General features: G+C 37.1%; 5 protein-coding genes across 9 annotated transcripts; all 5 read left to right on the plus strand.

Annotated features, from left to right (window-relative positions):
* Nucleotides 1-801: 801 nt before the first annotated feature.
* LOC117628824 (ubiquitin-like modifier-activating enzyme 5) lies at nt 802-5,242 on the plus strand. Of its 2 annotated transcripts, XM_034361356.1 has the most exons (14): nt 802-1,110; nt 1,615-1,683; nt 1,753-1,866; nt 1,972-2,100; nt 2,360-2,428; nt 2,629-2,781; nt 2,870-2,906; nt 3,368-3,450; nt 3,570-3,644; nt 3,992-4,066; nt 4,212-4,298; nt 4,408-4,526; nt 4,753-4,799; nt 4,905-5,242. In XM_034361356.1, exons 1-14 carry the CDS (start codon nt 1,021-1,023, stop codon nt 5,036-5,038), a joined length of 1,281 nt encoding a protein of 426 aa, XP_034217247.1. In that variant the 5' UTR covers nt 802-1,020; the 3' UTR covers nt 5,039-5,242. The 2 variants fall into 2 exon arrangements, with proteins under 2 accessions (XP_034217247.1, XP_034217249.1); XM_034361358.1 differs by lacking the exon at nt 802-1,110 and having other exon boundaries at nt 1,753-1,870.
* A 236-nt stretch (nt 5,243-5,478) lies between these two features.
* On the plus strand, nt 5,479-9,830 carry LOC117629221 (serine/threonine-protein kinase RIO1-like). The gene is made up of 12 exons (XM_034361744.1): nt 5,479-6,075; nt 6,276-6,404; nt 6,499-6,591; nt 6,686-6,765; nt 7,193-7,306; nt 7,603-7,676; nt 7,935-8,011; nt 8,436-8,519; nt 8,607-8,699; nt 8,811-8,918; nt 9,033-9,104; nt 9,220-9,830. Exons 1-12 carry the CDS (start codon nt 5,764-5,766, stop codon nt 9,664-9,666), a joined length of 1,683 nt encoding a protein of 560 aa, XP_034217635.1. The 5' UTR covers nt 5,479-5,763; the 3' UTR covers nt 9,667-9,830.
* Nucleotides 9,831-9,982: 152 nt separating this feature from the next.
* Nucleotides 9,983-12,298, plus strand: LOC117627903. Of its 3 annotated transcripts, none has more exons than XM_034360209.1 (5): nt 9,983-10,442; nt 10,812-11,156; nt 11,399-11,477; nt 11,815-11,908; nt 11,983-12,298. In XM_034360209.1, exons 1-5 carry the CDS (start codon nt 10,146-10,148, stop codon nt 12,044-12,046), a joined length of 879 nt encoding a protein of 292 aa, XP_034216100.1. In that variant the 5' UTR covers nt 9,983-10,145; the 3' UTR covers nt 12,047-12,298. The 3 variants fall into 3 exon arrangements, 2 of the variants coding, with proteins under 2 accessions (XP_034216100.1, XP_034216101.1); XM_034360210.1 differs by having other exon boundaries at nt 10,812-11,063; XR_004585841.1 differs by lacking the exon at nt 11,399-11,477 and having other exon boundaries at nt 10,041-10,442.
* A 704-nt stretch (nt 12,299-13,002) lies between these two features.
* Nucleotides 13,003-16,315, plus strand: LOC117627357 (probable inactive purple acid phosphatase 27). The gene is made up of 12 exons (XM_034359421.1): nt 13,003-13,203; nt 13,316-13,407; nt 13,498-13,564; nt 13,677-13,799; nt 13,999-14,091; nt 14,233-14,362; nt 14,491-14,572; nt 14,681-14,813; nt 14,939-15,144; nt 15,254-15,379; nt 15,503-15,806; nt 15,934-16,315. The coding sequence occupies exons 1-12, from the start codon at nt 13,003-13,005 to the stop codon at nt 16,237-16,239; spliced, it is 1,863 nt and encodes a 620-aa protein (XP_034215312.1). The 3' UTR covers nt 16,240-16,315.
* A 2,344-nt stretch (nt 16,316-18,659) lies between these two features.
* On the plus strand, nt 18,660-22,773 carry LOC117627358 (nucleotide pyrophosphatase/phosphodiesterase-like). Of its 2 annotated transcripts, XM_034359422.1 has the most exons (12): nt 18,660-18,863; nt 18,986-19,077; nt 19,871-19,934; nt 20,029-20,151; nt 20,266-20,358; nt 20,485-20,614; nt 20,699-20,780; nt 20,910-21,042; nt 21,194-21,399; nt 21,510-21,635; nt 21,878-22,187; nt 22,293-22,773. In XM_034359422.1, exons 1-12 carry the CDS (start codon nt 18,660-18,662, stop codon nt 22,596-22,598), a joined length of 1,869 nt encoding a protein of 622 aa, XP_034215313.1. In that variant the 3' UTR covers nt 22,599-22,773. The 2 variants fall into 2 exon arrangements, with proteins under 2 accessions (XP_034215313.1, XP_034215314.1); XM_034359423.1 differs by lacking the exon at nt 18,660-18,863 and having other exon boundaries at nt 19,014-19,077; nt 19,897-19,934.
* Nucleotides 22,774-22,964: the final 191 nt, after the last annotated feature.

Here is a 22,964-nt window from a genome sequence, read left to right on the forward strand (position 1 = left end):
ATACCCTATATAAAATGGACTTTAAAAACATATTCAAAGCTCATTTACAACATAACAAAGAGGTTTTTAACTTCTTATAAATTACAAGACTGTCATCAATTTCTTAAAACGAGCTCAACCCCAAAACCTCATAAAAAACCCAAAATACTCAATAAGGTATCAAAGTAATTTAATTATCAAACTTAAATTCAATAGGACCAGCTATCATTTTTTGCCTTTTTTAAAAATATTTGTTTATAGAAATTCAATGGTGTAGGGGTTATCTATATTATTAATGCTAATATGGGTATATCACTAAATATTTCTATATATATTTTTTCATTCATTAAAGAGAGGGAGTATTATATTTGGTTATCTCAAGATTGTCTCCTATGTAAATTGAATTCATATACACTTAGGAGGGAGGGGGAGAGTTTGACCCAATTTTTCACTGTAGTGCCAGCCCATGTGCGTGACACACTTAGACATAGGTGAGGCCAGTTGGTCAGGGCAGTGAACCCATCTCCTTACACCCAAGTTTGAGCCCTCTTCCCGTAGATTAGATTAATCTAAAGTAATCACTTGTATTAAAATAACCATCATACACTTGGAGTCATTTTAGAGTGAGGACCTTATGTTTGGCCCTTATATGAGACCCTATTTTTTAACTGTTGGATCAGGCTAACCATCATACGCTTAGAGTAATCACTTGTATATTACTCCATGCACTTGTCTATTGTTCTATTCCAAACGATCCTTCAGGCCCAATTTTATTGGGCCTCAACTCCCCATAAAAAAGAAAAGTAGCAAGTTGGTTGTTCGTCCACTCAGAGTCTCAGTGTAGCTCTCTAGGCTCTAGCAATGCGGCAACAGTGAGAGCTGCCTCCAATTTGGCAAAAAAGATCCACAACGGTAAAGTGCTAGTAAACGCTAGCAAGAAAGGAAGCGATTCTAGCGAAGCGAATTTAAGAAGGTTTTTTTCCTCCGTAAATTAATTATCAAAACACAGAGATTCAGCTGCGGCTTCGATCGAGAGGGGCAATGGAGGTGGAACTGAAGGAGATGCTTAACGACCTCGAATCTCTGAAGAGATTGCTAACTGATCCTTCTCATCATGCTCCAATCGATCAGGTATGTCTCAGTTCTGATTTATTTGAGATCTAACAGAGAAATTGAGTTTTAGTATGGAGTTTACTGGCTTTGATCTGACTACTTGATTTGGCCTGAATTGGATCAATTTCGGAATTCTATTTATGGTTGATTATTGAACTGCTATGTTTTAGTATTTTACGATGCCTATTGTGCTACGGAAAATTTTGGCCTAATCCATAAATTGGAATTGGTTTTTATTCATTTAGTAATTTATTGTTTGCATGCTTGTATTTGTTTATTCTTTTGGTGCTTGTGTTTGTTGCCTGAGAAAATTAAGATAAAGAAACTAGGATATTCAATTATATATACTTAGTTTGATGTTTTCTTTATGAAAAATAAGCAAATTATTGTTTGATGTCGGGAAATGAAGTTCGAAGTAGCGGAATACTGATAAGTTTAGTAAAAGCTTTCTAAATTTTTCTTGTAGAACTGACTTTTTTTTTTTTTTTTTTTTCTTTCTTAATGAATTTTTTTGATCTGTAGCTACAATTGCGTGTGGAACGCCTTACTAGTCTTGCAAGTTCTGGACCTGTTCGACGTTTGAAAGTGAAGGTATTTTTCTTTTGTAATTCTTTTAGGTGATGATTCATTGTTCATGCATTTTACATGTTATGCTGACAGGATATGAGTGCCGAGGTGGTAGATAGCAATCCCTACAGTAGGCTTATGGCACTTCAGAGGATGGGTATTGTGGAAAACTATGAAAGAATACGGGACTTCTCAGTTGCCATTGTTGTCTGTATTTATCTCCTCTTTCAATGTTCCTTTTGTTATTGTAGATTTGTTCTTGCCACTGACTTGTAGTGATGTCCTATTTGGTTTTTTTTTTTTTTTTTGCAGGGAGTAGGCGGTGTAGGAAGTGTAGCAGCTGAAATGCTAACAAGATGTGGTATTGGTCGCCTTTTGTTGTATGATTATGACAAAGTAGAGTTAGCTAACATGAATAGGTTATTCTTTCGACCAGAGCAGGTATTCATACTTGTTATTCTCATCCGTCATTCTTTCTTTTTGAAAATTTTTCTTTACTAGTTTTGTCTCAACCAAGTCATTTAATGCTTCAAAGATTAGATGCTACTGCGTTTAGATTGAACCAAAGTTCTTATTTCTTGCTGTTGTGTTGTTACTTTAATCCAATTTTTTACATACCAAACATCATTTTATTTTCCAAGTTTTCATGATTATACAATTTATAAATCTTCATTCAAATGTGATCTGTTTTCCTTTTCAGAGCGGTATGACAAAAACAGATGCTGCTGTACAGACCCTTTCAGACATAAATCCTGATGTTGTGCTTGAGGTAAGCATTTCTCAGGATTTTTCTCTTATCTAACTTGATCACGACTGTTAAAGTTCATTCGTCTTGAATTTCCATCTACACTTCTAGGCATAGAAGAATGATAATATGTCAATGCTGCTAGTATGGATACTTATATATTTGATGGTTCCATCTTAGTGCCCATATTTTGTAACCATGCTGAACAATTTCTTTGTTCTTAGAGCTATACACTGAACATCACAACAGTGCAAGGTTTTGATACCTTTATGTCCAGTTTAAAAGATAAATCATTCCGCCCAAATAAAGAAGGCAGTGGAGTGGACCTTGTGTTAAGCTGTGTTGATAATTATGAAGCAAGAATGGCTGTTAATCAGGTGTGAGATTATAATTATGTTCTCTTCCTTTCTTCTGCTTCCAAGAAAACTTTGTAATTTTTTTTTTCTTTTTCTGACTATTATACAGGCTTGCAATGAACTGAATCAGACATGGATGGAGTCTGGTAAGCAAAATACTTCCTGCATTTGTATTACCCTAAGTGTAATATTAATTAAAAGACACACTGTGGGTTACATGCATTGAAATGCTGATTGGGTGAGATGAGATCAAATCAGGACCTAAGTGAAGGACACACATCTTGTCAGATCAGATATAAATGGCTGAAGTTCACGGTGGATGAGATGCATGCATCTCAGCCGTATATTCTTTTGTATGTGTATTAGTAGTAAGTATGAGTCATATGGTCAAGCATACCCGCATTTTTTAGACGTACAACTTTATTCTGCATGAGTTTTTCTTAATCAAAGAAGCATACATGCTATATCCTGAAAATCGTTGTGGTTGTTATCCAATCAATATTTACGGCCTAGTGCATGTCATATAGAAAACACATATACTTTTTCTTTTATATGCAATATATGTATACTTTACAAGGAAACTCACTTGAAGAATATAAACATTCAGGTGTGTCTGAGGATGCTGTTTCAGGCCATATTCAGTTGCTGATTCCTGGTGAAACTGCCTGTTTTGCATGTGCACCACCTTTGGTATGATTTTTTGTTTGTTTGTTTGAATTTTAATGATGTTGGAGGATTCTCAGTGAGGAATATGAAACGTGAAGAGTTGAAGATTGATTTTTATTTCTTCTTGTATATCTCTTTCTTAGGTTGTAGCATCTGGAGTGGATGAACGTACACTTAAGCGGGAAGGGGTTTGTGCTGCATCTTTACCTACTACTATGGTAAAATATCTCTCCCAATCTCTTGGTGGCACTCCCTTTCTGGGAATTTTATTATTCATACTTGCTAGTGTTTGTGTCTTACTGGTAGTTTGGTTGAAATCCATGTAAAGACTACAGGAATCTGGATGTTGGTACTTATTATTTAAAAGAGAAAGAAAAGAAAAGAAAAAAACTTGTCATTGTCATTGAATTCAAATGAAGATGGTGCTTGGCTTAGTTACTCTGTAGTATTCAGGCTGTGGAGACAATCTATAGTTGGTTGATTGATATGTCATTATTTGATTGGTATGGATGTTATTTGTATAGCAACTAAATTTGATTTGATTTGATTTGATTTGATTTTTTAGGGAGTTGTAGCTGGGCTTCTAGTCCAAAATACACTAAAATACTTGCTGAACTTCGGAAACGTCTCCCCATACTTGGTAAGTCGTATGTTGTATTCTCTCTCATCCTGCTTTTATTTGGCAGAACATCTCAAGGGATTTAGTAATATGTTAAGGTTTAGCATTAAATTGTTTCTTCATTGCAGCATGCTGATCAGCCCGAATTTGGTGTGCTTGATTGCAGGGATATAATTCTCTTAAAGACTTCTTCCCAACCATGGAAATGAAGCCAAACCCTCAGTGTTCAAATTTTGCTTGTCTAGAACGGCAGGGAAAGAAACAAAGATCCAGCACTCGTGCACCCGAACTGGATCTAATGATTGTTAGACATTCTGTTAATTGGTTTGGCATTGATGCTGAAGCCCGTATCTATTGTGCAGAAAGAATTCTTGCTTGTAAAGCCAGCTAGGGATGCTGCACTTAAAGCAAAGATGGAAGCTGAAGCATCATCATCAGTTACAGAATGTCCACTTCATCTTGATAATGAATGGGAAATAAGGTACTCAAATTACACAGTTACACTAATGCCTAGGCCTTCAAAAAAAAAAAAAAAAAAAAACTGGGCACATTGGGGATATTTTCTCACTTGCATGTAAAAAGAATGACGTGCATTTGAGAGGAATAGTTTCATGGAAATGAAAGCATACCTATGGCAATCAAACTGTGCCATAGGTTATAAACTGAATAACATGCATTTTATCATTTGATTTGTGTTGTTTTTGCAGTGTCGTTGATGATAGCGAGCCAGATAGGATAGAGGCCAAAAGTGCAGGTAATTTATCCTCAAATGTTTCAAGTTCTTAGCAATTAGATGGATTCCACTGGAAAATCTCGCATGTCACTAATTTTCTCATCGATTTCTGTCATTTGGTCTCAGATGCTCTACCAGAAGGTCTTGTTCGCGAGCTTCCCAATGCAGATGAGTTCCAAAAATCGCCTACTGAAGCCGCAGATGCTACTATTGATGACCTAGAAGATCTCCGGAAGCAACTCGAGGCCCTTAATTCTTAAATTATCATATATTTTTTTTATTTGTAGCCCTCTTCGAAATTGATGTGTAGCTTCATTGTTTCTAACTTTATAGTCGCACCCTGAAGTGAGGGTGTACATGAGGTGGATAATACTAATCTCCATACATGCAAGACAGTTTTCTGAGTGTTACAGTATCTGGGATTTTTGGTTTAATTCTCAAATTTATACACCTTGCAATTTAAACTCTTAAAAATTGTGTTCTTACATTTTCCAATATATATATTTTTTTGTGAGTCAAAAATGTACTCTTTACATTTTTCAATTTATACACAAAAACGTACAGTTCGATAAATTATCTTCTTGAGATGTCATATGCCGAATGCTCCATGCACATTGGCAGAAAAAATAGAAAGAAAATAAGAAGGAGAATGGTGTTTTGTCAAAAAAAAAAAGAGTAAGATAAATAAAAAATATTTTTTTTAATTTAAAATTTTATATAGAAGTAAAAAAGAAGAAGAAGAAATTGTATCGTCTACGTGGCGTCTTCCATCGCGCGCAAACCCTACATTGCAAGCGGCTTGGCCGCTTCAGAAATCGAAAAGAACAAAACCTCCCTCAGAACTCCGACTACGCCGCTTCACGCAGTTTGAATTCAGTTCCAAGCTTCCCTCAAAAACTTGGTTTCAGTATTTTCGATTTGATCATTGGAAACCGTTGATTTCCTCCTCTGCAAATTACCAGTAAAGTTAATATAACAAACGAAAATGGCTGCTGTTGAAGAAATAGTAGAGAAAGAGAAAGCTCCCGAAGCGAAAAAAGAAGAAGCGGAAGAAGAAGAAGAAGTGGAAGAAGATGAAGATGAGGAGCTTTGGACATCGGACTCGGACGTCGGAGATGCATTGGACTATTTGGACTCGAGGGACGATGACAGAGGAGTCGACGGTGGTTTCACAATCAATTCTAGGCGTCCCAATGCCCATGGAGGCCTTCACTCTCGCCCTAACTCCTCAACCCTTCAGCCTCTCTCTAATCGCAACCAGAAGTTCACTACCCACATCCGAGCTTCACCTTTAGAGGTACAATTTTGAGAATTTAAAAGTGAATTTCAATTGCTTTTGTTGTTGCTGTTGTAGGGTAATTGAATGCAAAACTTCTTAGGTGAGATGAGCTTTTACATTGTTTTGGTTCGAATTCTGCTTATTGTTGAAGTTTTTCAGCCTAGAACTGTTAATTTGCTTGTAAAGTTACATTTTTTGAAGCTGGTTTTGCGGTGTAGGAGTGGGAAGGCAGGTTGAATGTTGGCATGTCCAACTCCGTGACAACTGCCATTCGTGGAAGTGTTCGAGATACGGCCATTGGCAGAAAGAGAACTACTGAGAAAGCGGACCGTGCCACTGTTGAGCAGGTGAAAAACAACTTTTTTAATACATGGGTTTTCTTTAATCATTCCAACCATGTATTTTAGCTCATTAGTTTCGCTGATTGTGTGTTTTCACCAGGCCATCGATCCTAGAACTCGGATGGTTTTATTCAAAATGTTGAATAGTGGTACATTTCATGATATCAATGGCTGCATTTCTACCGGGAAAGAAGTACGTGTTGAGTTACTATTATTTTAACCCCTTGACCGGTACATGATTTTTGCGCTGGGTTCTCATCATGGAATTATTCTTTCTTCTTGAACAGGCAAATGTTTATCATGCAACAAAATCTGATGGCCAGGAAATGGCGATCAAAATATACAAAACATCTATTCTGATTTTTAAGTAAGTCTTCTGTGACACTTTCAGCTTATTCCAATGACAAATTTGACAGTTTAGCAACTTTAGACCGTTATTATGTCAAACACTATAAAAATGAGAAATTTCATTTGGGCATAGCAATCTATAATGCTCATTGCTTACCGTATCTTCTGAAATTAACCTTTCTTTGCTTCATCATGCATTTCTGTATTGATGATTCTTGTGATTTTTCTTATAATATTCTCTAAATTTTCCTCCTAAAATATTGTCTTTTTATCTTGGATAGTTAAGATTGGCAAGTTGACCGTGCAATCATAGAGCATTATAGAGGAAAAAAAAATGTTTTGCAGTTTCAAGGACTATTCAGTTTGCATGCTGGGTTTTCCATATATGTGTTTATATTAATAGCTTTATAATATATCTTACTTGTTTGCCGTTCAAACACCTTTAGGGATAGAGATAGATATGTACAAGGAGACTACCGATTCAGACATGGATACTGCAAGAACAATCCTAGGAAAATGGTCAGGACATGGGCTGAGAAAGAAATGAGGAATCTGAAAAGGTAAGACGAACAACATCTTTAATGTGAGTACCTTTAATTCTTTGGTCAGTAGCAGCACAAATTCAACCTAGTGCAGATCTGCATATCAGTAATCAACCCTCTCTCTCTCTCTCTCTCTCTCTCTCTCTCTCTCTCTCTCTCTCTCTAACAAGTACATACATGGACAACGGTTTTTAGCTTAAACTTATGAAATTTCTGTTTTAGTCCTAATAAATTAAAATGCCCCGAGTCAATAATCTTATTATCAAGCTGGTTTTGTTCTGCTAATTGATGTAAGATGGTTTATGAAAATGCAGGCTGAGGGAGGACGGAATTAGGTGCCCGGCTATAGTTTCTTTAAAGCTTCATGTTCTAGTTATGGAATTCATTGGTATGTTCTCCTACTTTTAATGAACATATATTCTGACAGAATTGACAATACCACTTGATTTGTTCATATAAAAAATGGGAGGATAAGATCAACTTGTTTGGCTATTAACTTCTTACTTGTGAGTTGTGACCATGCATAATCTACCTTCACCTTCTTCTTCTTCTTCTTTTTTGTTTGTTTTTGTTTTTGTTATTTTTTGTTTTTCCAGTAACAGTATTTGCTAGTTAGAGTAACCTTGGTTCATGTATTCTATCACAGGGAAGTCAGGTTGGGCAGCACCTCGTCTGAAGGATGCAGCATTATCCCTAGACAAGCTACGAGAAGGTTATATTGAGGTGCACACAATTCCTTGGTGACATAATTTTTTGTGATAGTAATTAGTTACAATAACAGACCCTATTGGCTAAGATAGTTCTGTTGGGACATATGTAAATGGCCTTGAAGGCTCTCTGGTAGTTTAATTTGTTGCTAGTCTTAGTGAGGCTCCTTGTGGAAGTCCAGCCCACTTGAAGACAAACTTTTGGATCTGTTTCTGAATTGTATACACGTGATTTTATAATTTGGATGGATCAGGTTGGAGGAGCCAGAATAGTGTTCATTGGGAATAGCGTAGTTTTATAACATGTTGAATTCTTGCTTGCTGGTCTATAGATTATTATCGAGAAAGATTTTATATGAATTTATTTTAGGCTTGAAAACGTCGTGTATTTGATATATTGTTTTTGTTACTGGAGTGATGTCGTAGTGATTCTCTGCCAGATGATTATTGCTATGCGAATGATGTATCAGAAGTCCAAACTGGTGCATGGAGACCTTAGTGAATACAACATACTTTACTTTGAGGTGAGTTGCAATAAACCACTTTGAAGTTTGAACTCCTTGGACACGATAGCATGTGATGTTAATATGTCTTCCCTTCCTCTTTGGCAGGGCCATTTGTACATTATCGACGTTTCTCAATCAGTTGAGCTGGACCACCCTCATGCCCTTGATTTCCTACGTGAAGATTGTGTCCATGTATCTGTAAGTTCTTTGTACCCAAGTGACTTTCTTTAGATCTGTTTCCATTGTTTATGAAAAGTACAAGTAATGCATTCAGTGCAATGGGCTTATCAAGCATTTTGTGGCCCACAGGATTTCTTTAAAAAGAATGGTGTAGCTGTTATGACAATTCGAGAGCTCTTTGATTTTATAGTTGATCCATCTATTGCTGATGATGCGGTGGACAGTTATCTGGATATGGTTTGGTTCCTTCCTTTTTGGTCTCAAATATGAAAGAACTTAGGTTCCCATAAAGAAATAAGTAAATAACTAAAGAACTTAATAAGATCTCTGTTTGACTCTGTTTGACTTCAGGTACAACAAAAAGTTATTGCAAGAGGAGATATGACTGCAGAGGATGAAATTGCAGACTCTGTATTTGTGCAGGTGATGACAATGTAACTGTGTTTATTGACTTGCTTTGACTGACATCCGGCATTTGCGTGATTGTGGTTACCAAAATTTGTGTGGTATTCATTTGCTTTTCTTTTCTTCTTTCCAGTCATACATTCCAAAGACATTAGACAGCGTGAAGAATGTTGAGGAGGATGTAATACGGTTAACTAGTGGCGGGGACACTGGAGACATGTACTATAAAACTATTACAGGACTGAAGCAGGCTCTCCCCGAATGCCAATCAGTTCCATCTGAGAAGGAGCAGCAACAGGACGCTAATGCTGTAGCAAAGTCCTCTGTCGATCCAGTTGGTCATTCCGAAAATCCCGAGACTGAATCTGACTCTGATAGGGATGACGAAGAGTCAAGCGACTCGGAAGGCCGGAGTTCCTCATCCGAGACCAAGGCACAGGATCCTCTTGATAAGAAAGCTGCTAGAAAAGAGAACAAGAAGAAAGTCAAGGAAGAGAAGAGGGAAGCTCGGAAAACTAAAGTGCCAAAGGCTTTAAAGAAAAGAAAGAAAAAGATGGCCAAAGCCCACAAGACCAGATAGCTGCTTGGGATTAACTTCAGAGCAATGGATGCAAATTATTGTAGAAAGCATTCCAGAAAAGTTTTGTTAGACATTAATTTAAAAGAAAATTGCATTATTTTGTCTAAGAATTACAACATGTACTTTGATATATGAGAAATATAAGCTTTCTTTTTGTGCTTGCATGTTATCATGGTGCAACATAAATAAATAAATAAAGGGAAAAAAAAGTAGATAAATTTAAATTCGAGTAAAAACCAAGACGAAGAAAATATTATTAGCAAAAGGAAATTAATAAGAAAAAAAAAAATAACAGTAAGTGAAACTAAACGTCACAGTTTCGTCTTACCAAACAAAACATCTGAAAAACTACGTCGTTTATATCGCCGTTTCTAATTGCATACACAGTCGCAGAAAGCTACGAAAATCGCAGCAATGTCAGCTTCTGCTTAAAATAAAAACTATTCTTCTTCTTTTTCTTCTCCTACGCGGGACGCAAAATGTCAAACTCCGCAGAGCAAACCCTAGCAATAGTAGCAGCAGCAACCGAAGGAGAAGAAGCGGAACAGCGAGTTTCTGATAACGACAACACCAGCGAGCAATCCCAAGAATGGGAGACCATGGCTCGAGCTTGGCTCTGCTCGTTCCCCGAGGCCAAAGCTGTGTCCATGGACGAGGTCGAAGCCTGGATCGACTCCAACTTTGACTTCATCCCCGAAGGCATCAAATCCATGCCTCGTCCTGACCTCTGTCAGCGCCTTATTTCCATTCAGAATTGCATGAGACTCCCCAATCAGGTCCTCATTCTTTAATTCTGTTTTAATTTTGGCAATTCTTAGGTTTCAACCATTTTCCTTTTTTTTTTTGGTTAAAGGTGGAACCTTTCTGTAACTAAGCTAACTGGGATTAAAAAGATGAGATTTTTGGGGGCAATAATTTCATGTACTGTAAATTATAAGGAAGTGAACATAGTGGTTTGCTTAGAGTTGTAGGTGGGTTCTGGAAGGTTGTGGGTAGAATTTAAATTATCTATAATTTGGGAAGTAAACCATTAAGGTTTGGATTGAAAGTGTCATTTAATTTGAATTTTGTTTTCAGTTTTAGGGTGATGCTCTTTTCATATAATGCATAAGTTCTGACATGATTTCTATAATATTAAATGGCAGGAAGAAAAGGAAGAAAACCAAGGTGATATCCCACATGCTCGATTCCAACGAACCGATCAATGGAGACCGGTTTATATTTGGTTGGAATCTTTGGATAAAGATGAGGTGGTTAAGTCCAAAGATATATCTGACTGGCTAACTGAGAATCCAGATATACAAGAACAGTTGTGCTCTAGGCATTCTCGGTATCATTTGATGCATTACATCAAGAAGTGCCATATGAAGATACTAAAGAGGCGGGAAAAGAAGAAGGTATTGAATACTTCTTGTTTTAGCTCAATTAGCCTAGAAATTTTCAAGCGTCTGTCTGAAGATGCAGATGCTTCCTCAATTTGGACCACATCAGTAAGATTTTTTATTTTTTTATTGTCTCAGAAGCTTTTCTTCCTTGTAACTGTGGCCTAAAAGTTCATTATCTCTGTTAAACTTGGGTACCATTGGCTTCATTCATTATTGTTGATGTCTTACTTGATGATCTTGGGAAGCATTATGTAGTTGATACATCAACTATAAGCTTCAAGTTGGCGGATGCTGTGTGAGTCTTTATGCTAGATAAATAAATTACATAAGTTGTTCTTGTTGAACAGGGTGTCCAGCAGCCTGACACACCAGCCCCTCTAAAGGTTCACAAAGATGTGTTGATGAAACAGCCAGCTCAGCTGCCATGTAAGGACCATCTATAGAGCTATGCTTTATAATTTAGGGGATATTTAAATTCCATTCTAAATGGAATGACCGGTGTGCTTTTGCCGTTTTGGCCATTCTCTAGTTTGGCTGCATTATAGAGAATGGAGCCATCACCTAAAATAAACAAAAATAAAATAAGATTGAATTCCAGGAAGTTTTGAGACTGAAAACTGTTTTAAGGAACAGAATAAACTCAATTTGAAGGCTATAATATAAGTAGCCATATGGACTATTTTAACTGCTGTGTTACATGTTGCATTTTTTCTTCTTAATTTTGTCTTTTGACACAATTCTGTTGGTTCAACCTGCTTCCCAGCTCCACTCTCTGTTTGCAATTCATTGATCAATGTACCAAAAGATAGTGATGTATATTTGACAAAACGAAAGGAAGCACTTCAGAAATACGAGATGTAAGTCAACAATTGATGTATTGTGTCATTTTTTGCGCCAGATTTGCTTACTAATTAGGTTCACGTGGTTTCAGCTTAGCGGAGTTGGAGAAGCTGCTTGCCCCCACCTTTTTAAAACGTGAAGATGGAAACAAATGAATGGATTTTGAAACACCGAACTTGTGCCTGTGTCCTGCCTGCATGTTCGTGATTCTGTAATATAGCAGGTGCTTTGCTGATTGGTTATAAGTTTTGGCTTTTAACTGATCCAAATTATAGTTCTCTTTAGGGAAAGCCAGAGCTTCTATCTGTAAAGCAAGCTTTGCATAAGCTGATTTTTAAATTAGTTTCCTTGTAATCTTACCAGTACTTCTCCTAGATAAATGAATCATTAACCTTTATTGACACTGACTTTCAATTTCGTTGACGGAAGCGTTTTGAACCTTTTCTGTTAAACCATGAGCACGCGAGAGGCTAAGAGTTATGAACCTGAAACAAAATTGGTGTGTCAGCATATTACAAACTATGCTTTAGTCAATCTATCTATTCAAATGAATGGACTAAGCATACTGAGATATGCCTTGGTTTGTTATACAAAAACAGCACATATCAGGTCATTCGGCTATCTTGTACTGCAAGATTATAAGAATACTTAAATTAGCAATGACGTTATCTGGAAATTTTATAATTCTAATTTGTGGTTAAAAATTTTGCGTTAACCTAAACAATAAGAAATAGGAGGGAAAGGATCTTTGAAGGCAAATGCAAATGCATTGGAAGATCACCACAAATACAATATTGGGAACCTTGCTTATGTATTTGAGCGCTCTCACATGACCTTAACAAGAAAGTCAACAGCAAGTCGGCATCTCTCAAGTCAGTAGAACGAGAATTTTCATTTGTAAATGAGAAGAAGACGACATAATGGCATCAATATATTACACAAGTAGCCGGTCAAAGGTTGACAATTCAGCAAAGACTGGAAGAAGAAAAAAATTATCAAAGAGTTAGAGACAACTTTGGTTGGCCTGCTATAAGATATGGCTGAGACATCAATGCTAAACATTGGGGTTTATTCATTTTGGAGACAGATTATGAGCGTTCCAAAACCACAGATGGAGGAGGGCTTCAGCTTCTCGTCCCTGAAAGTTGTGTTGCTATTGGTTTTCTTAGTGCAGTTTACAGTTGCTGACAGTCACCATAAGCATGCTGGTGATGGGGTGCAGCCACTGTCCAAGATTCAAATCCACAGAGCTGTTTACGAGCTTCACGAAAATGCTTCCGTCAAAGCATACCCTGTCCTTCTTGGCACCAAGGTAATCATCAACCTGCTTCTCTTCACTATCAGCCAGAATATCTTGTTACTTTGGATGAAACAGGATTTTGGCTGAAAAATATAAGATGGTGTATGTTTCAATTTATGTGCAGGGGGAAGATTCTCGGTGGGTAACTGTTGAAGTGGCAAGTCCTAAGCCTTCTGAAGATGATTGGTTGGCAGTATTTTCTCCTGCAAATTTCAAGTAATGTTCATCTTGGTAACTCTTAATTGTTTCATATAGGGCCACCATCTTGCATATCACTGATGTTTGCTGCATAATCTTTTATGGCAGCTCATCGACCTGTCCATCTACCGACGATAGGCAAGAGGCTCCAAATATATGCTCAGCTCCAATAAAGGTTTGTGTTATTGCAATATACTTCTCTCTTGGAATTTGATAAAATTATGGCTCTTAATATATATGCTCTAACCAACCATTGTCGTACTAAGATCTTGTTGCTCTCATTTCAGTACAGATTTGCCAATGATTCCAATGCTGATTATGTGAAGACAGGCGAAGCTTCTCTAAAATTTCAATTGATCAATCAACGCGCAGATTTTTCGTTTGCGTTATTCTCAGGCGGGCTGTTTAGCGTGTGTTCATGTCCCTTCTCTTTCAGCTTGCTTCCTTTAATATTTAAATATCATTGTTTTAAAATTTAAGCTACTTGGTTGCTTAATACTTATAATATTTAAATATCACTGTTTCAAAATTTCAGCTAATTGGGTGCTTATGGAAATACTAACGGCACTTCAAGTGCTGTCAGTCTAACTATGTTTTGGTGAAATGCAGCCAAAATTGTTGGCAGTTTCTAATGCTGTAAGTTTCGTGAATCCGAAGGCACCCCTTTACCCACGTCTTGCTCAAGGGAAGTACTGGGATGAAGTAAGTTTATGTTATTATGATTCAGTACTTTTCTTTTTCATGGAGTTGTGGATGTGGATTCCCAAGCCTGAGACAGAATCTCTATATGCCTTCTATATGGGAAACCAAGTTTCTAAAATGTTTTCTCGCAATCTTTTGCAGATGACAGTAACCTGGACAAGCGGCTACAACATTATTGAAGCTGTACCTTTTGTTGAGTGGGGTCTTAAGGGAGAAGCTCAAATTCAATCCCCCGCAGGAACATTGACTTTTCATCGAGAGAGCATGTGTGGTATGGATCCTAAGATCAATTTAATTTGAATAGCAAAGCCAACTGAATCAATTCTGAACTATGAACTTGGAATATTGTCACATCAGTGCCGGATAAAAAAAATGTAACAGGGCTCTTGTAATTTGCAGCTCCACCAGCTCGAACAGTAGGTTGGCGTGATCCTGGTTTCTTCCACACAAGTTTTCTAAAAAATTTGTGGCCTAATTCATTGTATGCATCTTGAACTTTAGGTTTTAAATTTTTTAAATGAACTATAAAGAAGATCATGGCAGATAGTTGTTCTGTTCTTGAGGCTGTTCTGGTGATTGTCTTATTTAGGTACACATACAAGCTTGGTCACAGGTTATCTAATGGTTCCAATATCTGGAGCAAGTCCTACCATTTCAAGTCATCACCATATCCAGGCCAGGACTCATTACAGCATGTCGTTATATTCGGAGACATGGGAAAGGTAAGATCAAGCAAATGAGAACTATATATGAAAATTATACCGATTCACACGTCATGCATCGTTGCGTAATGTTTAATTTGTACAAATAATTGCTGGGATGTTTATATTTGTACCAAAAATTTCAGGCTGAGATGGATGGTTCGAATGAATACAATGCCTACCAGCCGGGTTCACTAAATACCACAGATCAACTGATCAAGGACTTGGATAACATTGACATAGTTTTGCACATAGGAGACATTACCTATGCCAATGGATACATCTCACAGTGGGACCAGTTTACATCGCAGGTGGAGCCTATTGCATCAGTTGTGCCATATATGATTGCAAGGTTTGCAGATGCTTGCTTTTATCCATACTGATCTGCATGTGTATACTTGCGTTTGATGTATGATTTCACATTTTCCACTCATAAAAACTTACATGAAGTGTTCCAACAGTGGAAATCATGAACGAGATGTACCAGGGACCGGATCCTTCTATGACGGTAATGATTCTGGTGGCGAATGTGGTGTGCTAGCTGAGACTATGTTTTACGTTCCAGCTGAAAACAGAGCTAAGTTCTGGTGGATATCAATGCTTCTATGAACTTGGCTAATTTAGCAAATTTTGGAAAAATAACATGTTAAGTTTGATATATATACTAATCCCCTTATGAAAATCATATTGTGATTGTTCCTTCCTTACAGGTATTCGACAGATTATGGTATGTTCCACTTCTGTATAGCTGACAGTGAGCATGATTGGAGGGAAGGCTCTGAGCAGTACAAATTCATTGAGAAATGCCTTGCATCTGCAGACAGGCAGAAACAGCCTTGGCTGATATTCGTCGCTCACCGTGTTCTTGGTTATACATCCTCTTCCTGGCGAGATGGCTCATTTGGTGAGCCCATGGGAAGGGAAAGCTTGCAAAAGCTTTGGCAAAAGTACAAGGTGGACATTGCATTTTTTGGCCATGTCCATAACTACGAAAGAACATGCCCCATTTACCAGGTATGGAAAAGATCTTAGTATTACTAATTACAGAGACATTTCACCATGTTCCACACAAGTTTAAATAATTTTCTCAGTTACAATTCTGATGACCCAATATTTCGTCATCAACGTCGATATGTTGCAGAATCAGTGTGTAAATACAGAAAAATCGCATTATTCGGGAACCTTCAACGGAACAATCCATGTTGTTGTTGGTGGAGGAGGCAGCCACTTAACAGATTTTGGTCCAGTGCAGACAACTTGGAGCCTCTTCAGAGATTCCGACTTTGGCTTTGTAAAACTTACGGCATTTAACCACTCGTCGCTTCTCTTGGAGTACAAGAAAAGCAGTGATGGGAAGGTCTATGATTCCTTCACAATCTCAAGGGACTACAGGGATGTCTTGGCATGCGTTCATGATGGCTGTGAACCAACAACTTTAGCTACATGATCGATCAATTTATGCGTTCTTGACAGGAAATTGGCTTTAATTACAATTATATAAAACAAAATATAATATTTTCTCAAATTATATATAAATGGACTCCATTACAAAAATGTCTTGTTCTTGTCAGTCCTCCATAATGCCCATCTTATCCTTCTGTATTATAAAGGAAGAGCTTGTGTTTCCATTGTGAACTAAAACTACAACGAATATTTACATCTCTATGTATCAAGCAAAATGCCCTTATGGTTAAATTTTCAAATACGCCTTTTGAACTTGACGAGATTGTCATTTGAGGGTAATTATAGTGTTGTAAGGCAATACAATAATGTGGTATAACTTGTTCACGTGTTATAATATAAGTGGATATTTATTGATACTACTCATATTACAACATGTGTACAAGCTACACCACGTGAACGTACTCCAATACCATTCTATAATTTCTCGTCATTTGAAGGCTGTGTCGGAAGTAAAACATCATGTCCAAATGGGAAAAATAGTTTCATGCATCTCCTTCCACTGGTTACAGTCCTCCTACAGCCGAAGTAACTTAAGCTGTTTTTGAGTTCTAACACCCAAAGAAAAAACACTTCCAAATGATACTTCTCTTGAGAGAAAAAAAGAACCAAGTTTATTCATTTATAATTTTATCATGCTTGGGTTAGAAATTGTGTAGTTCAAATCAATGTCTCAAATGGTACATTGAGTGAAATATCAGTTGTACTAAAAGTTTTATTATTTACTTTGTCGCGTGTCAGAAAAGATGAAAATAATAACAGAGAAGAAGTTTTTTGTTTGTGCAAATGGTATCCGAAGCAAACACACGTTATTCACATTCCTGAGTGTTTTTTTTAACCACATTGGTAATTAAGTTTATATATATAAATTTTTTACCACAGTCGTGAGTATTTTCTCACATTACTTTTAATTTCAAGAACAGAGCATGTGTTAACCTACTCAAGAGCATCATCCATCCTATTCCTATAGAATATGCTGACCACGTGCTTTGCACAGACAATATTCTTTTGCACTGACAATTTGCATAAAAAATAATTATCCAAATTGAAGATATCACGAATTCATAATTCAAAAGAATATATCTGAAATAAATAATAAAATCATGCGAATCGTGTGGCCCTTACGTTATGTTTCTTTCAATCGCAATTTTGTCGCCCAATAGGAAAAGAAACGATATGATATTTGGATATGCAAATCTCGAAGATTGGGCTTTGACCCAACAAAATTACAATATTGGGCAATAAGCTCTCAATTGTCACGTGTACGAAAACGTGGCCCCATATTTATTCATTATGTGAAACAGCTTTGGCCAAAAGAACCAAAACTAATTATAGCAAAAGATGTTAAAGAACAAAGTTGATTGAATAATTCTTAATTAAATAACGTACTAAAATTCTAATCATTACCTTACAAAAAGAATAAGAAAAATGTGTAACATGATATTCTTACAAATATGAATTTTCAGTAGGCTGAATAAAAGAAGTTGAAATAATTGTAGCTGTAAGAAATTTGGGAATACCTTTTATTTTTATTTTTACTACGACTCTATGAGGGAAGATTTTATTAATTATCAATGGAAAAAAAAGAAAGGACTTGGCGCCTTACCCGATTACAAACATCAAAAATCAAAGTGTCGTGACTAATACCTGTGAACATAAAACTAAAGTTACTAAACCCATATGTTGTGGACTTTTACCAAGGTTTTTTTTTCTTCTTTAGCGATACATTGCGTTGGGGAGGGGGCACTTTTCATGGGAATTCGAACAGGTGACCAAGGAGAGAATGGAGAGCGACCTCACCACTGAGGTAAAGTGAGCATTTTTGCTCACCTCATTAACTATAGGTGTATTCTCTCTCCCATTTTTTCCTCTTTTCCTTCTTTTCTTTGTCCATCCTTTAGAAAAAATGATAAGCATACACCTTTAAGATATAAAAATCCTCGATCTAACACGGGTTCTTTTATCTTCGATAGTACTGCCAATCTTTGAAAGATCATCACAAATAATATAAATAAGTCCTCAATTTTCACATGGTTGTTTAGAAATTACACAGCATGGCAACAGAGTGGGCCACATATTTTGAAATAACTATAACAAAAGTACGGAACTTAATAGACCGCAAGAAATGAATACTGGACGAGTGATTAGACATTTTAATTACTTAAAACGCAAGAAATGAAGAAGTAAACACGTTCATGCAATTATTAAACTAATGGTACCGTCCAAAAATAGAATTTTAAAAGAAAAAAATGATATTAAATTGATAATAATTCATGGTAGACCATCTTTCCAGCAAAGACTGATAAAGAGTGATTAGACACTCTGAATCCTTCTGTTGGGTTGGCCCGCAATGAAATTATATATAAATGCAGCTAAGGCTTCGGTATGGCCATTCCAAAACCGCAGATGGAGAGGTTCAGCTTCTTGTCCCTGAAAGCTGCACTGATATTGGTTTTCTTAGTGCATTTCACAGTAGCTCATAATGTCAAGAGGCATGGAGGGGCAGGTGATGGGGTGCAGCCACTGTCCAAGATTCAAATCCACAAAACCATCGATGCGACTCACGAAAATGCGTCCGTCCGCTCGTACCCTGTACTCCTCGGCACCACAGTAAGATCAACTACTTCTTGAGTATTGTTATTTGTACCATATTTATTGTTCACGAGCTTACTAACCACTTTCTCTAATACAAAGTTTTATTGTTAATAATTTTGGCTCACTTCTGTGTGCAGGGGAAAGAATATGAATGGGTAACTGTGAATGTTGTTAGTCCTAATCCTTCTTCAGATGATTGGTTGGGAGTCTTTTCTCCAGCAAAATTCAAGTAAAGTCCAATTTTGTAACTCTGAAATGAAGTTCTTTTTGGAAAAATACTATGATATGAATTTCATAGCTGCTTTCCCTGTTGCGTATATAGTGTGCTGAGTCAACTTACACAGGCTTAGTTTCAGCCGTTGGATACATAGTACTTTATGTGGTTGAGATTAAAATGTCATTCTAGTTCAATAGTCCAGTATTATGAACCGTTGGATGAAACATAACTCATTTCATATACTCGGGTTTGTAGATCTGGGCCTCTGTTTGTGTGTTTCTACTTTTGTTTATGGTTTTGGGCCTCGCTGGCTATGTATCAAGGTAAAGTTTCCGCTCTTGTTACACAAAAAAGAAAAGATAAAAGCCACACCTCTCACCGTTTTTTTTTTGGTCATTCGCTAGAGAGGAGATGGGGAGAGTATTATTTTGGGGTTGGGAGGAGAAATTCAAGATTATCGCTTACGTGAATTGAATTCGGATGCACTTTTAGGGAAAGGAGGAGAGTTTTTCCCACTGTGGTGCCACACCTCCCACCCTTTGACATAGAAAACAAATCTTGATGCTTTTCCACCACCTATTCTTTTGGCCTTTTAATTCCGTACTTTTTTCTTTCTTTTGGTTTGTTTAATGTTTCGTTGGTCCATTTCGTAACAAGAAGCATTTGGATCCAATATATGATTCTCTAATAGACTTTTCAAATCATCAAAGTTGCAGTCTTTTTTTTTTTTTTTTGGTTTTGTTTCCTATCCATTTCAAAGAAAAGCTTTTATAGATTAATTAAAGAAGTGAATCCGTTGTGGCAGCGCATCGACCTGTCCATACACTGAAGACTATTATGAGCCATATCTATGCTCAGCTCCTATAAAGGTATTTGTATATGTTGTGTTATTTGGCTCGTTGCAATATATGCTCTAACCATTGTCCTGCTGAACTCAAATCTTGTTGTTCTCGTTACTTGCAGTACAAGTATGCCAATTATTCCAATGCTAATTATAACAAGACAGGCAAAACCACTCTGAAATTCCGATTGATCAACCAACGGGCAGATTTTGCATTTGCATTGTTCTCCGGTGGCCTGTCAAGCGTGAGTCTCCATGTCCATGTCTCCTATGTTTCAGATAATCTGCTGCTTCAAACAGTATTTTGTATCACCTGTGTTTCAATTCTTCATATGCTGATAAATGTTCGTGTAATGCAGCCAAAATTGGTGGCAATTTCTAATGCTATAGTTTTCGCGAATCCAAAGGCACCTCTTTACCCTCGTCTTGCTCTAGCCAAGAACTGGGATGAAGTAAGTTTTTGTGTTAATTATGATTTATAAGTACTTTTCTTTCATGCCTTAAAAGTTTCTTTTGTGAAATATTATCCCAAATAAGCAAACCAAGTTTCTAAAAAGTGTTGTTTTACTCTTTTGCAGATGACAGTAACATGGACAAGCGGCTATGACATCAGCGAAGCTGTACCTTTTGTTGAGTGGGGTCTCAAGGGAGAAGCTCAAGTTCGATCTCCAGCAGGAACATTGACATTTCCTCGAGGAAGCATGTGTGGTATGGATCGTATGATCAAAATCTAATTTGAACAGAAATGCCAATTGAGTCTATTTGTAATGAACTTCTTCTTGTGATTTGCAGCTGAACCAGCACGAACAGTTGGTTGGCGTGATCCTGGTTTCTTCCACACAAGTTTTTTAAAGAATTTGTGGCCTAACTCAAAGTATGCAGCTTGAAAATTATTACATTGCATTCTTGTCTTACAAGGAACTATGATGATCAGGAGAGAAGAGACAGCTGTACTGTCCTTAAGGCTTTAGCACTGATTGATTGTTTATGATTGTTTATGTAGGTACACTTACAAGCTTGGTCATAGGTTATACAATGGTTCCTATATCTGGAGCAAATCCTATGCTTTTACAGCACCACCATATCCAGGGCAGAACTCGTTACAGCGCATTATTGTGTTTGGTGACATGGGAAAGGTAACATAAAATAAAATGAAAACTATCAAAGATTGGTGCAGAATGTTGAAGAACCAAGAAAATTTTGCCTTATGTGACGTTTAATTTCTAAAGATTTAGTTGCCTAGATGCGTACAACAGAGAATTTACTTTTCCTCAACACAAATTTCAGGCTGAACGTGATGGTTCGAATGAATACGCTGATTATCAGCCAGGCTCACTCAACACCACAGATTCACTGATCAAGGACCTAGACAACTTTGACATAGTTTTCCACATAGGAGATATGCCCTATGCCAATGGATACTTGTCACAGTGGGATCAGTTCACATCGCAGGTGGAGCCTATTGCATCAGCTGTGCCGTACATGGTTGCAAGGTTTGCATGCTTTTTTTTAAAAAAATCCTTAGTGCTCTGCATATATACTCGTGCTCAATGTATAAGCTGTTCACATTTTCCTCTGAAACTTGTATGATTTGCTCCAACAGTGGCAACCACGAACGAGATACACCAAACACCGGCGGCTTCTATGACACTAATGATTCGGGTGGTGAATGTGGAGTGCCAGCTGAGACTATGTTTTTTGTTCCTGCTGATAACAGGGCCAAGTTCTGGTAAATAACATGAATGATTCTGTGACTTATTATGACTGGTTAGAGAAAAGAAAAATCTTAGAGAAAGTTAAATTTGGTTAACCAAATACTTTGCAAACAGGAAATATTTACAAACCAGATGTGTCTATCTAAGCTTATTTGAGTATACTAATGATATTCTGAATCAACACAACAAATTACATATACCAATCATCCAATAAGTTGGCTAGTTAGCATGTAACACTGTAATTTGTTCTTTTCAGGTATCAAGCAGATTATGGCATGTTCCACTTCTGTATAGCTGACACTGAGCATGACTGGAGGGAAGGTTCTGAGCAGTACAAATTTATTGAGAAATGCCTGGCAGCAGCTGACAGGAACAAACAGCCTTGGCTGATATTCGCCGGTCATCGTGTTCTTGGCTATTCCTCTAACTCTTGGTATGGCCAGGAGGGTTCATTTGAAGAGCCTATGGGAAGAGATGATATGCAAAAGCTTTGGCAAAGGTACAAGGTGGACATTGCATTTTATGGCCATGTACATAACTATGAAAGAATATGCCCCATTTATCAGGTATGCAAAAACATAATAGCATTTGAAGAGCTCTTAGACTTACTGGTTTAAATCGTCTGCCGTTTACTAATATGATCCTTCATCATTGATTTCTATGTGTTGCAGAACCAATGTGTAAATTCAGAACTATCCCATTATTCAGGAACTGTGAACGGAACAATTCATGTTGTTGTTGGTGGAGGAGGCAGCCACTTATCAAAGTTTAGTACACTCAAGACAGTTTGGAGCGTTTACCAGGATCTTGACTTTGGCTATACAAAACTCACAGCATTTAACCACTCTTATCTTCTCTTTGAGTACATGAAGAGCAGTGATGGGAAGGTCTACGATTCCTTCACTATCTCAAGGGACTACAGGGATGTGTTGGCCTGTGTTCATGATGGCTGTGAACCGACCACTTTGGCTACATGATTTAAGTGTCATCTCACTTTCTTTTTCTTTTCTGATCAAGCATTGTATGCATGTTTGACGAGAAAATTGGCATTTAATTATTGAAGCTGTTAAGTTGTAGACAGAACAAGCCATGACCGGTGAGCTTTCTGGTATTCTCTATCAATGAATAAACTCCTAATTTCTTGATATTTCCTTTGCTTTTGGTTCTTTCATTCTTTTATTTATTTATTTATATGTAAGCGATATTGGGGAGGGGGATTTCTCACATACACTATCAAGGTACCATAAGGGTTCGAATATGCGACCACTAGTCTTTGATTCGTAAGTGTTGTTTAAAGGGACAGTTCTAGTACAAGTATAATTGACCAATTGTTGGGTTTAATT

Source organism: Prunus dulcis, chromosome 5 (assembly GCF_902201215.1).
Source record: "Prunus dulcis chromosome 5, ALMONDv2, whole genome shotgun sequence".
Taxonomy (NCBI): Eukaryota; Viridiplantae; Streptophyta; class Magnoliopsida; order Rosales; family Rosaceae; genus Prunus; species Prunus dulcis.